Here is a 14,878-nt window from a genome sequence, read left to right as displayed (position 1 = left end):
AGTAGAAAGGATGTTATTTATTATTTTCAGCATAATTCAGAACAACCTATTGGCTATATTTTATAGCCTACTAAACTGGGAAAGGTAAACAACCTGCTTAAAGATAGGAAAGCACTCACAATATGAAACTAACAATAAGGAAATATTCCTCCCACTACACTAGTTTCCAGCAACCATCAGTAACTAACAAAGACCCATTTCTCATTCACCCCCACGTACGTGTTCCACTATATGCACCATGCATGTACCCACGTACCATTCCACTTTGCAGGGATAAACATATCAAAGATTCTCATAGGTAGTCAAAGTTATTGGCTACTATAGAAAATTTTACGATCTCAACTTTTGTTATTGATTTTTAATTCTATCTTTTAATTTGATAATTTTCAATCAAAATTAATTTTTAAAATTTTAATTTTGATGATTATTATATTTTATTTTTACAATATATATATATATATATATATTAATTTATTGTAAAAATTTAATAGAATCAATTCAAGTTTTTAATTAAAATGAAATATATTCAAATTATAAAATCCTCTTAGTCAAACATGCTTATTTATTTTTTTATTACAAGTGAACCTGTTTCAAGAAGGTATATGTAGAAACAAAAAAAAATACTAATCAAATTTTATCATGTGTTATTTTTATTTTATTTTTTACATAAAAAGATGAAATAAAATAGATAAAATAACATTAAAAAAATCATTTACATATATTTTGGTCAATAAAAGGTTAACATATAAAATAAGACATTTAATATGTCTTATTATAAATACAAATTAATAAAATAATATCATATTACATTTTTTAATATGAAAGCCCTTATAAATATTTATAAATAAAAGATCTCATGCTAGACAAAGAAAGGAGGAAGATTACTAGAGATACAAAACTATTTTCATAATAAGCTTTTCAAGAAAAAAGAAAAAAAGAAAAAACTCTTTCAAAAGCTTTCCAGCTTTTTTTCATTTTACGGTTGAAATTTAAAATAATTCAAGTTCTAGACCCTTCTTTGCAAAATTCCAAAAAGTTAAATTGCGAGCACTGTGTTTAGCTTGGAAAGCACAATAATAATTTCTAAAAATACGAGAAGCTATTTCTACTTTGGCTGCGTGTGCTGCATCATCATCATCATCGCTACTGTTGTGGGCATTGATAACTTCATCCTTTCCTTCCTCTTCATGCAACCATTGTACTCCAACGGTCCTTATTTGGATAGCTGGATGATGTGGAAGCACTGAAATACTCACGTCATCACCATTATCAAATGAAGGATCATTGCCCCCTAATTTCGTGTGCAATAGCGATTGGATTTCACGAACACCATGCGCGTACCTCATAGGGAAGACAAAGGCTTGACAAAGCAAGGATCGACCACTGGTATTGTTTCTGATTTCAATATAAACATAACTATAGCCACGGTACGCTGACGTCACACAACTTATGAACAGATTAAAGCCACATATCCGGTGCGCAGGAGGAGGTGAAGATATTTTGAATGAAAAGTTATCTACAAACTCATTCTGAATTAGCAATTTATCCTCTTCTCCCTCTGCACAAAACCCCCTGAACTTCTCTTCTTCATCAAATAGAGATACGACAACGTTGAATATGCCATCTGTAAATATTATCTGTACCACCAAAACAATGTCTGTAAAATGAGCAAAAGATGTCATTAACTTCAGGGCCGTGGATTAGTCGAGGTGCACGTAAGCTAGCCCAGACACCCACAATAATTAAAAAAAAAAAAAAGAGCAAAAGAAAAGTATTCAAATGTAGATTTCCAAATCAATAAAATGTGTGAGGGAGGACCTGAAATCTCGATGTCTGTATTTGAGCACTAACCGTTTTCATTATTCTGAACATGTGAGGGTCAAACTTTTGGATTAATTCTTGCTTTATCCGATCTTGGAACTCGACAAATTGATCACAATCATCTAGTTCAGTCCAACTGTTTGGATATGCTAGTCTTTGCAGTGAATAGCAAAAGGACACATCTAACGAATCCAAATGGGATGGAATCTCTGGGAGTGCCTGAAGCATTTTGCAATTTCTTAAATATAGGTGTCTGAGTAGACCAAGATCCTTGATGCTTTCTGGAAGAAAACGAATTGGAGTTCCACTTAAATCTAGACTCTCCAAGAAGCGTGGCAGTGAAAACGAGGTAGTTCTCAACATTTTCCTCGTTGAAAACCTAGAGGGAAAGAATAGCTTCAATGGAAGAGACGAAATGAATGATGTACTTGCAACAATTCCATCACTTTGAAGCACCTTGCGCCCCTGATGATGCTCTAACTCCATATTCAGGTTGTTAAGATTTGAGCAACCATCTAAAACCAGCTCTTGAAGTGAATTCAATCTACTCATTTCTACTGGAAGCTCCATAAGACTTGTACAATTTCTTAGATTTAAGATCAACAATCTTTGTAAATCACCAATAGATTCGTGAATTTGAACCAAATGGATGCAGTCTTCAAGTATTAGCTTTTCAAGGGCTGGGAGACCCGAGAAGTCTGGGGTTCTAATGAGATCACGAGAGTGACGGAGATCAAGAATTTTCAATTTTGGAAGAAACTGTGAAAATACATGAATTTAGTTCTTATCAATTGAAAACGAGAGAGATAGCTATAGAGAGACTTGATACATACCGGTTTGCCCTTCCAAGCATCAACTAGACAACTTCTGGATAGATCAAGAACCACCAGCTTCACCAAGCATACGTGATTTGGTATGGAGCTCCAAGACAATCCATGCCAACATAACCATATTAAATTCTTGGGAAAGTGCTCAAAACTTCCATGAAAATTAGTGTAGTTTAGTTGGAGAAATTTTATATCTGGCATCTTTCTAAAAGCATCCGTGCTGAGGATGGGAAACAAACTTGTTTGGCCAGTTTGTAATTTTCCCCCATCGAAAAAATCGAAAAGCCATTGTTGAAAGAAGTTAAGCCTGCGGCGCTTGCGACAAACCATTGAATCAGTACAGACAACTTCTGCATAATGATCTTCCATTAATGCATGCATATCAATGGTAAGGCCACGTAATTTTTCAGCATCCTGCATAATAATATTAAAAGTACATGAGAAAGGAAAGTAGATGAATGAATATGTCAAGGCACCACAAACCATTTAAGTAGACATTTTAAAAAATTCAGCTACTTACAGTAGTTCCTTTCAAAACTGTAAAAGCATCCCCATGATGCCATATTCTTTGACATTTGGGTGATTCTTGACGAGCAATTTCCCTACCCATATCTCTTACTAGTTGATGCATCCACAACCTTTGATCACTGTTGATTTCAACAAGACATCTATCGATGAGATTGTCAATCCCAAATCTTGCACCTTTATCGAGCCCATCCAGTATCCTAACTGCATCATCCACATCCATTCCATTGAAGAAACATGCGATATCAAGGAATAAGTTCTTCGGATAATCACCATCAAGAAAGTCGTAACTTATTTGAAGAACCTTTTGAACATCAAAATTAGGAATCATTTCCATTTGTTTTAATACGCTTTCCCATATTTCTCTTCCTTTTCCGGACAATGAAGAGCCAATAACTCCAAGAGCTAATGGAAGTCCATTACAATGATGTACTATTCTCCAAGAGTCTTCCACAAAACCATCAACAGGGTTAGCTTGTCCAAAGGCATTCCAACTGAAAAGCTCAAGTGATTTTTCATCATCTAGCAGTTCAACTTTGTACCGGATCCACTGAATATCATTAGCTGAAAACAAACCCTTATTTCTGGTTGTTACAATGATTTTACTTCCTTTACAAAGCCAATTTTGCATGACAATGATTTTATTGAATTGGTCCCTTCTGTCCACATCATCTAGAACGATAAGAGTTCTTCTGCAACATAATGCATCCTTAATCTTCAGAATTCCTTCATCAGGATCATTTATCTCAACAGTCTTGTTTAGGATGTCGAAAAGAAGTTGCCTCTGTAGGCAAACTATATCCTTTGACCTAAAATTTGATAGAAAGCTCTTTCCTTCAAATTCATAATAGTTCTGGTTAAAAACACTCTTAGCTATGGCTGTCTTTCCAACTCCACCAATTCCATAGAGTAAAGCAATGGCAGCACCATGGGATCCATCTTGCAACCATGAGTTGATATCTTGTACTAAAGCATCTCTTCCAATGAAATGAAGGGGGACATGAAATATTTTTGGATCCAAATTCTTTGAGACATTCTCCACAATAGATTGGACAAACTGTGCCTCGTACCTACATCAAAAAGTAAAATACAACGTGGGATAATTAGTAGCCTCTCTATAAAGGATAGAAATAAACAACATTTAGCTAAGAAATTAAACCGGGTTGCGTGTCCATGATTGATAGTTAAATTTGTAGGTGTGTTATGATCGAAAAAAGAAGAAGAAGAAGAAATTATAAGTATTTTATTTTATTTTTCTTATATGTTTTCTTATCAGTACACTTAACCGAAAGAAAATAAGAGTTCACGACCAGCATTCTAGTCTTATGCTATGTATAGTTTCATCAAGAGATATAACTTACCCATCTCCTAAATCCATTCCAGCTAAATTTGCAACTTCCTTCAAAGCAATCCTCCACCCATTCACCCGCTCCATCTCCTCCTTGTAGTGCTTTTCATGTTCCACAAATGCTTTAGCGAAGCTCCCAGTTTTATTTCTGACTTCAGATGGATCTACATGATAGAATACTGGGAAAACTATGCAGTCACCATTCCTCTTACGCTCCATGATCATTACAAGTTCATCAAGGCACCATCTCGACCAAGCATAGTTTTTGGAGAACACGATTATCGCTATTTTTGATTGTTGTATTGCCTTCTGGAGCTCCAGCTCTATATTCTTTCCTCTCCGAATTTCATCATCATCTCTAAATGTGTGAAACCCTGCATGGACCAGGGCCTTGTAGAGGTGATCGGTAAAGTTCTTGCGGGTGTCTTCACCTCTAAAACTCAAGAACACTTGATATTTACAATCAGGAAACCGTGAAGAGTAGGATTCTTGATATTTCCCAGCAGCCATTTCGAGTCTAGCAAAGATAAGACTTTTCAAAGATCTGAACAAAATAAAACGAGTTGCAGGATAGTTCAAGATCGACAGCACACCAATAAGCTGAAGTGTTCATATATTATTATCTTACTTTATCCTTAAAACAGTTTTCAAGTAATTTCCCATCAATCAAATCCTCCATGCCCTTTCAGAAAAATATCTGTACATATGATAAATCTCTATGCTGAACCAACAAAATCGGTTGATGAGATCATCAATAATTAGTTTCTAACAGTGAATTAATTTAAGTGATTCTCAGTTACAGCAGATTTACATTCCACAATATAACATAATACTAAAAGAGATAAGAGAGAGAGTACCTGCAATCTTCACTCTCCCTTCGCTGATGTTCTCTTATCAGTTCATCAATTTTCTGCTTTTAAGTCAGCCTTACAAGTCGCTGTGGTATGGGCCATTTCCCGCGTGAATCATTTATCACGCGTTTACTAGGGCCTTTAATTCTAGTTATAATCACCAAAAGGGACAAGAGACACGCACACAACACATAATCCCTCTCATCAACTCATACGGTTCTTCTTACTTCACCAACCAGTAAGAAAAAGGTCGTGGAGGATCAAGGCTCTTCATGTCTGACTTGGAAAGTTTGCTAGGGCCTGTAATTCTTGTTGCATTATTTGAATTGATTCTAGCTTTTTCTTTCTGTTGATAGCAAAGTAGATTTATGAAGAATTAGTTAAATTAGTTCAACTAGTTGAAATGCAATCGATGATGCTAATGAAATGTCCAATATTTGTAGCATAGAAATGCGAAGCATTACCCTCTGCCCAATAAAATAAGGCAAAGCATTACCCTCTGCCCAATAAAATAAGGCAAAGCATTAGCTAAAAACCTTTCACCCACGTATTCACCCACTGTGTGGGTATGCATACGATGGAATTTGAGGTGTTTAATGGTTTGTTCTCAGATATAAAAAACTCGTGAATTATATTTTTTATAAATAAAATTTAAATTTAAATAAAAAATATTAATTTAACTAAATCTTGCTAGCTCCCGATGAAATTGAATCGGATCAACATCAAATAATTATTTTTAAATTATTTTATTTTTATTAAATAATTTAATTGGATAACGCAGTTACCCGGAATTTATTTTAGAATTGTCCTTAGAGCAAGTCTACAACTGGGCCCGAGACATGGGCGAATGGTTTTAAAATTGAGAGAGAAAGGGTGGATTGTAATTTTAAGACAAGTCATCCCTACAAGTCCACTCTCTCTCTATGGCATGGAACGTTTCCGCGTGAGGAATTTTCCATGGCTAATGGCGGAAGCAGAAAGTGGAATGTCTAGGCTTGACCAGTTATGCATGGAAAATTTTGGTTCCGGGAGTTGACGGCTATTGACCCGGTGACGTAAGAAAAAAGTTAGAAAATAAATTCCACAATTAAGTTGATGGCTATTGACATCCTGAAGTAAGAATCAAGTTTGAAAAATCTAATTAAGAGCAGAAGTAAGAATCAAGTTTGAAAAATCTAATTAAGAGGAGAAGTTGATGGCTATTAAATTTATTTTAAAAGCGTGTTTGAGATTGTAGTAACGGTTACTTCTCAAAGTGTTTTTTATTTTAAAACACATTAAAATAATATTTTTTTTATTTTTTAAAAATTATTTTTGATATCAGCACATTAAAATGATCTGAAAACATCAAAAAAATATTAATTTAAAAAAAAAAAAAAATTAAATTTAAAAAAAAACACTTTCAACACATAATACCAAACACACCTTACAAGTCCACTCTCTCTCTATGGTATGGAACGTTTCCGCGTGAGGAATTTTCCATAGCTAATATCGGAAGCAGAAAGTCGGAATGTCTAGGCTTGACCAGTTATGCATGGAAAATTTTGGTGCCAGGAATTACTGTATTCCTTTAACAATTTTTTTTGTGAAGTAAATTATTATTTAGTTAATCCCTTTATTTTAATAACATAATATTAAATCCCTAAATTTTATATCTGTTTGCCATTAATTTCTCCTAGTTCTCCATGCATTTCGTCTAATTTCCTTTTTCTAAAATATCTCCTGTATATTCCAATCAGTTTCTCTGACCTCACATGCTTTTATAAATGTTTTTTTTTTTCATAAAACATCGCTAGTAGACCAAACAACAACAGGTAAATTAATTTTTTTAAAAATATGGTTTAGACCAAAACGTATTGTATCAAATGTCTTTCAAGTAGTTGAGCAAAGAAATCTGATCATACTAAAAACAAATCGGGATTGCTTTCAATTTACCCCTAACATTTAAGACTAATGCAACTTTTCTTTTTTAGTTGTTTCACTGCTAGAAGAAAACTAGCAAATAGCTATGAAAAAATATTCCACCAATAAGATAGAAAATTTATGTTATTAATTTCTGACATAGATAGTGATGAAATATGTTAAAAATATTTGATCAAATAGAAAAAATAAATAAATAATAAAAATTCCATTTAAAATTTTGCTCTAAAGGTACTCAACGAGCTCGCATTGTAAGTGAATGTCTATCTTTCATGTGCTTATTCTTGGTCGCCATCTAACGATTCATGATCGTTAGAAGCGTTACTAGAAGAACTAGCAATAATCATGTTCATATGACACACGATTGACTTTTCCCTTGACATCTACACAAATTAAAAAATTAAAATGTCATAAACCATTCCTATTTTTTTAAAAAAAAAATTAGCAACACTTCCTCTATACAAGAGAAAATAATTTAAATTGAATTGTTACAAACCAATTGATTTTATTTAATATGTTTCCTCTCATTGAGTGAAGAGTTCACTCAACTTGTATTTGACCTAGTTTTAAGATTATTTTTTAAAAATTATTTTCTATTAATACATATATTTAATGGGCAGCCTTTATCATGTTTCAAATTGTATGTTAATTAGCCAATTGCATGTAAATGAGTTTATTCTGAACTAATTACCTAAAAATTTTTGTAATAAGTGAAAGTCAATTTTAGTTTTTATTTTCTTGTTATTTCACAAACAAACCCTCAATTGGTCACAGTCTTTAATAATCTTTTCAATTATGCACTTGATTTCTTTGATTGAGCACTTAGTGTCTTTTACATTATGGTCTTTAGTCTTGATATTCTTTAATTTCATCCTCAATTCTCCTTTTATACTTTTAATTTTTTTGATTTCACCCTTGATTAAATTAATTTGCCTCTCAAAACTTCAACACCCATTCATTTTAGTCTTTGAACCTTTAATTATTGCAATCTTGACACAAATTGATTCTCAAACTTTGTTTTTTCTTCAATTAAGTCCCTAGTTGCATTAATTAACATAAACCAAATTTCAATTAAGTCCCTAGACTTATTGATTCTTCTAATTTCTAACAAATTGACTTGTAAACTTTATTGTTCTTTCATTTTAGCTCCTGCTGATCAAGCCACTTAAACCTTTTTAAAGTTCAATTATGTCCTTGGATTTTTTTAATTTAATTAAAAAACAAAATTGAAAAAAAACAACTAAAATCCAACAAAATTTTCTCATATGAAAAAAATTCATACAATTAAGAAAATAAAAATAAAATAGAAAAAAAACACAAAACTTAGAGAAGAAATAGGAGAATTCTTACCTTATTTTAGTTGTGGGTTAATCTGAGAAAATAAAAAAAATGACATGTTATGAGTTAATTAATAAATAAATAATTAAACAAACTGAGGAGAAAAGAGAGGAGAAGCCATACCTGTTAGAGAAAAGAGGGTCGTTGCTTGAGGAGAGAATGAGAGAGAGAAGAGAAAGAAAGAGTGGGAGGTTTGGTTGGCGAGATAAATAGCAGAAGAGGAAGAGAGAGGAAGAGAGAGAAAGAAAAAGGAGAGAAGTTGTAACGTAAGCACATGATTTTCATATTATCAAATGTAGGATCATCGACCCCTATTTTGCAGTGGCTTAGCTATTGGAATTCAGCAATCCCATGATCGTAATCTGTAGGAAAGACAAAGGCTGGACAAAACAAGTATCGACCACTGGTATTATTTCTGATTTCAAGATAAACATAATCAGAGCGACCGTATTCTGACATGACAGAAAACCTTGTGAATAGCTTAAATCCACATATCCGGTGCGCAGCGGGTGAGGATATTTGGAATGACAGGTACTCTTCAAACTCTTTCTGTAGTCATTGCAAACACAAAAAGAAAACAAGACCTTGATCTTCCTGCAATACGATATATCAGTTGAAAGTTCTTTGTATCATATATGTTGATCATTGCCTGAGCCAATTGGATTGTTTTCTAACTCGTTTTATATGTGTTCTTAGGTTTGTTTGGGATTGTGATAATGATTGCAATTTATAGTGTCTTTTACTTAGAAATATATTAAAATAATATTTTTTTATTTTTTAAAAAATTATTTTTGAGTTCAACAAATCAAAACGATCTGAAAATATAAAAAAAAAATTTAATAAAAAAAATTAAATTTAAAAAAAAACACGGTTCAACCACATTCTCAAACATGCTCTTAGTCTATTTGATTCACTGATTACTTTTTGCCTACCTGATCGGAGGAATCACAGGGAAATAGCTACCCAGTATGCTAAGCACCTAACAAAATGAGGGGAAAGAGTCAAGGATTTGCTAGGTGTGCGTGAGATATCTCATTGTTAAAGGAATCCTAGATGCTGTCGGAGTAAAAGATTGTTAACAAGGATGTTTTAGTGTATTGTAGATTCTTATTTAAGACTCGTATCATTTGTTAATGTAATGTGAATTGCTAGAAATATGTAAAGTGCATGGATAACCCCATAAAATAAGTATTTTTAGGGGACTGCATCATGCCAGTACCATGAGACAGTAACAGAGAAGTGATCAAATTGTTTCATGACCGTCTTGATTTGTTAATCAGGTGTCGTCTCAGTACTGTCTCTTTAATTTGAACTGATTTTGGCCATACGAGGAGATCATTATGTTAAGTTGCGTCTTCATTTGTTCTTTCCTTTTCCTCGGCACTCATGTTTGCTCTTGCTGTATTCAGCATGTCTAGAAGAGAGATTACAAATGTGTGTCAACAAGCAGAGCGATCATGAGCATCAAAGGTAACCAACTAACCATCTTTGTCGAGGAAGCACCGACAGATAATTCGAGGACAAGCAAGTAAAAAGGGAGAACAAGGTAGTCTTCCACTTCTGGCAGAATACACCGAAAGCGTCACGAATCAAAGGAAGGCTCTAGCTAGTTTTGCAAAACAGAAAATTCAAGGTTCTATTATGAGCCCATAGAAGCCTCAATTGGATACATGTTACAAAGATTGACAGAGGAATTATAATTTCAATGTTATATAACACAAACCATAGGTATATCTCTGCATGTAAGGTTATTATCAACAGTCATATCTAGATGTATAGCATGTAAACGAGTCCTAATAATTCAGCATAAGCCCAATTTCGGGTTCAGCTGTAGGAATTATGTACTTTGGATTTTCAAAGCAGTAGTTAGGATACCACATGTTCTTTATACCACAGAACCAAACATCATGCAGGAAACAGTGGATGTAAATCTCTTTATTGCTTCACCAGGGTTACGATCTAACATGTTTTTATATCAACCTTTATTTTTTTTTAAATCAAATTATATTTTTTTGTCATTTATTTTTTTCTATTCTTTGATTTGTTATTCTTCACCCGACAAGAGATTAGGTGATATTGAAATAACTACAACATTATATATTTAATTTGAAACTCAGACTAAAAATTCAAATCTAGAGTTTTTAAATTTGATCTACTGAACTAGTTTCATAATATTGTTATAAAATTCCTCACAACTAGAATATTATTTTTTTTATATTCAAAATAATTTTGATCCAAGTCATAGATTAGCGTGGGAAATAACCTAGTTATTAAATAATAATCTTTTACTAAGACGGTAAGTAGATTTCATGTAGCTATCATACTCAAAATTCAAATTCAAAAAATGATCTTGTAAATAAACTTTTATGATATACATCAATCTACATATGTATATGAATGGTTTGTTGAAGATGTGATTGAAGAAAGAATTACTATCGGTATATGAAAATTATAGTATCGGAATTATTTTATCATTAAAACTAAGAATTAACCTCAATCACGCTATGATTTTTCTTAATTTCTTAAAACTGATGCAAATGGTCTAAGTGAACTTAATTTATCTTATGAAACAAAAGTTATTAAACTCGACCTTTCCTATGATTCAGGCCAACATAGTGGTTACAGGTTATGTAATTAACACGAATCAATCTAAAATAATATCATTTTAAAATTAAAAAATACAAAAAAGCTAGAGTTTGACCGTGTTGATTGTGACACATATGAGAACAAATGATAATAGGGTTTTTTTATAAGTCAAAACCCTTAAAAATATTCAATTTTTATTCATCAAAATTTTCACTTGCCAAAATCTATTACAACCCTTTATATATAAATACTAAATAACCCTATTAATATTAAATAAGAAAATAAAAATAGAAAAATTATTCCATTCAAATTAAAAAAAAACTAGAAAAACCTAATAATATTGACTAACTAGGAAGCTAAAAAAAAAAAACAAAGACATATATATATTTTCCTAAAAATCTCCTGCATTAGTCTTGTGAGGATGAAAAGAACTTATCTTTGTATTCAAACCAATCATCCTCCATGAATATCCTTTGTGTAACACTATATTTACAAAAATCACCTCATTATAGATTTTTAATACAATACTTTTATCTTAGTCATCTTATCCTAAATCTCTAACACAAAACTTTTATGTGGGTTACCCCATCATTGGTCCTACCACTAGGATTTTCAATAACAACAACTAAAATACATAGAAACATCACATTAATTACTTAATGTATTTTTTCTAAGGGAAACTTTATCATTCCCTCCTAAACAACTACGTCTTGTTCTACAATCTCTTTTAGCCATGGTTATTTAACAACACATAGCAATTAACCATAAGACATGGTTGAGCTCTGATACAAGTCATCTACAACATCCAACCAAAACCACTAGGAATCGTTAGACTCTGATATTAACTAACATAAACAGGAATAAAGAATAATAGGTTTTGTTACAGATTAAAACCCTCAAGGACCCAGAACACCATAATTATTGAGAGATGTCCAAAATATTTATTTTTTTCATCTAAGTCTCCACTAATCAAAAGTTATTACAACCCTTTATATAGAAATACTAAAAAAACCATATTAGTATTAAATATAAAAATAAAAATAAAAAAAATATTTCATTCAAATAAAAAAACTAGAAAAGCCTGATAATATTTAATAGGAAAATAGAAATAGAAAAATAAAATTAACTAAAAAAAATATTTATTTTTCTAAAAATTATTTCATATTAGTCTTAGGAACTTATCTTCAACTTTGTACCTTGGTTAGCAATCCTCCTCCACAAATATCTTTTATGTGTAGATCATAAAATTTGGATACCTAACACTATAATTTTATATCTTTTATGTTTAGCCATCTCATTTGAAATCCTTAACACAACACTAGTGTACAAGTCGTTTCGTCATAAGTCTTATTACCAGGATTTTTAACAACTGATACTAATAGAAACAACATATTATTTCCTAAACATTGTTTTTCCTCGGGAGAACCTCAGCATCCTCTCTGACATAAGTACGGATGTGAATTTGTTAGTTTATAATTTTTTGAGTGGCATGATAAGATGAGATGATGAACAAGGAGTCCCTAACAGTGGTTTAATCTAAGTGATCATCAACAAAGAGAACAAGACAGCAGCTGGAACCAAAGTAAACAGGAGATAAGAAAGAGAGAGTACCTGCAAGTTTCCCTTTCCCTTCTCTCTTAAGCTGTGGCTGCTGTTCTGTATCAGTAATTAATTGGGTTCTGCTCCAAACTTTTAAGACAACCCTTCAAGTCTATGTGGCACAATATTATAAATAAAATATTTTATTATAGTTACCAAAAGGGACATTAGACACCCGCATAATCCAACTCATCCACCCTCGCTGTGCGCCTGCTCTGGCCGGATCTCCATCCTCTCGCATCCAAAACCAGCATCAACACCACCCACCAATAAGAAAAAGGCACGTGAGGATCATGACTCTGAATCAGCTACTGGGTCGGCTACCGACTAGTGTTCCGTTTTGAGCCATTGAGTATTGCTGTGGAGTGGAGGGACATTGAAGCCGCACAATGTTTGGTGTCTTTGGCTATAAAGTGTGGGTTTAGGGAATCAGGGATTCCAAGTGCTGATGGCAAGAGGGTTATTGAGTGGGGGTTCTATAAGAATGGAGGTTCCATGGAGTGATAGTAATAGGATTCTGTTGTCAAAAGAGTGTGTGAGGTTTCCCGTTGACTTGGCTCATCAGAAAATTGGAAGAGAACTCGAGCGTTTTTTAGTTGTTTAAGAGAAAACAGCAAATGGGTTTGTGGAGTTCACAGTCTTTGAGCAGCAACAAGGGGATGATGATCAGCTGGAGAGAACAGCAAATAGGGATGGTAATGTCCTCATTGATAATGTTCATTAATTTGCAGAGCTCTGATTCTGGATGTTACTTTAGTTGTCTTGAGGTAGTGTCATCTTGCAGAACATCTGTTGACTTTGTACTTTTTGATGCTTTATGTAATACTTCCTCTGTTCCTCCTTTCGCTTTCTTTACTCTGACTGTTTCTTTCCTTTTGCTTTCTCTCTGGTTTTTCTGCTCAGGATGAAGACGTTGGTGATGAAGGCGTGAGATGCTGCTGGTTGAATGGAAGCTCCCTCCGCTGTGCTTTATCGTTTTCGTCTCTGTGTTAGGCTCGTTTGCCTTCCCTGGTTGTGTTTCTCATCATTCGTTCCTTCTCACCCCCTGTATTTTTTAGTCTTCTCCTTCGTTCCCCCCTGTTCTCTGTTTCTCTTTTTTTCTCTTCGTTATTCCCTGTTCTCTGTTTTTATCTTCGTCCCTTCTGCCTTTCTTCCCTTCATGTACTGTGTTTGCTTTGTTCTTTTTTTTTTAAAAAAAAAAACACCCTCCCTATAGCAAGAGAATGCCATGCGGTTACCCAGATAATAAAGAGCTTATGGGACTGTTATTGCAGAAGTTTGAAATTCTACAGAAGGTAACGTTGTGTATGTGCAACAACACAGGTCGAGCTTTTAATACCTCCATCACTGCCATCGGGCCACTCCCACCGCCTCCTCCACTCAGTTCTTAAAAAAAAAAAAGCAAAGATGGGGTTTGTGAGGGTCTACACAAAACCACAGCACTGTGGCGTTGGTCATGCTCTACGATGAGGTTGCGGTCTATTTCTCCTCAGACATACTCAGCAATTTCTTGAAGATTTAAACCTGGAATGCTTTCAAGAGAATGGGTGGGGCAAATCAACAGAGCATGCCATGATATAGCTCCAACAGCCAACCATTAAAAAGTCCAAGTGGTTAGAACTTTGTGGCTTTCGCGTCTCCTAGAACAACTGTTGTTGACAAAAACCAGGGAAATGAAAACAAATTCCAAGATCCTCATAATGTTGATAAAAAAAAGGGTTTTAATGTTTAAGGTCATGGGTGACAGTACAGTGCTGGTTTATGAAAGACTAATTCAATTGCATCTTTACCGGTGTATCCACTAAAAAATCTATGTTAATTTATTATGAAAATTTAATACAATCATATTAATTTTTAATTAAAATAAAATATATTTAAATTATAAAACTCTCTCAATCATATTTTCAAAACATATCTATTTATTTTTTATTACAAGTAAACTTATCTGGAGAGAATATATATAGAAAAAAAATTACCAATCAAATTTCATTATGTAAAAACAAAAAAAAATTAACAATTATATTTCATCATGTATTATTTTTATATAAAAAGATAAAATAAAA

At 33.1% G+C, this 14,878-nt stretch overlaps 1 protein-coding gene and 1 long non-coding RNA gene across 8 annotated transcripts; one reads left to right on the top strand and one right to left on the bottom strand.

Moving 5' to 3' along the window:
* Nucleotides 1-945: 945 nt before the first annotated feature.
* On the bottom strand, nucleotides 946-5,510 carry LOC133703706 (disease resistance protein RPV1-like). Of its 7 annotated transcripts, none has more exons than XM_062128315.1 (6): nucleotides 5,379-5,510; nucleotides 4,535-5,065; nucleotides 3,169-4,243; nucleotides 2,655-3,062; nucleotides 1,819-2,580; nucleotides 946-1,637 (listed from the first exon to the last, which is right to left on the bottom strand). In XM_062128315.1, exons 2-6 carry the CDS (start codon nucleotides 5,029-5,031, stop codon nucleotides 990-992), a joined length of 3,390 nt encoding a protein of 1,129 aa, XP_061984299.1. In that variant the 5' UTR covers nucleotides 5,032-5,065; nucleotides 5,379-5,510; the 3' UTR covers nucleotides 946-989. The 7 variants fall into 7 exon arrangements, with proteins under 7 accessions (XP_061984299.1, XP_061984300.1, XP_061984297.1 ...); XM_062128316.1 differs by having other exon boundaries at nucleotides 4,535-5,038; nucleotides 5,379-5,499; XM_062128313.1 differs by lacking the exon at nucleotides 5,379-5,510 and adding an exon at nucleotides 5,150-5,372.
* A 7,393-nt stretch (nucleotides 5,511-12,903) lies between these two features.
* On the top strand, nucleotides 12,904-14,604 carry LOC133703411 (uncharacterized). The gene is made up of 2 exons (XR_009843884.1): nucleotides 12,904-13,582; nucleotides 13,719-14,604. It is a non-coding gene; the product is annotated as an uncharacterized LOC133703411 (long non-coding RNA).
* Nucleotides 14,605-14,878: the final 274 nt, after the last annotated feature.

The sequence above is a fragment of the Populus nigra genome, chromosome 9 (genome assembly GCF_951802175.1).
Source record: "Populus nigra chromosome 9, ddPopNigr1.1, whole genome shotgun sequence".
NCBI classification, from domain to species: domain Eukaryota; kingdom Viridiplantae; phylum Streptophyta; class Magnoliopsida; order Malpighiales; family Salicaceae; genus Populus; species Populus nigra.
Note: the sequence above shows the minus strand (reverse complement) of the source record. Positions and strands in the feature narration are given on the sequence as shown.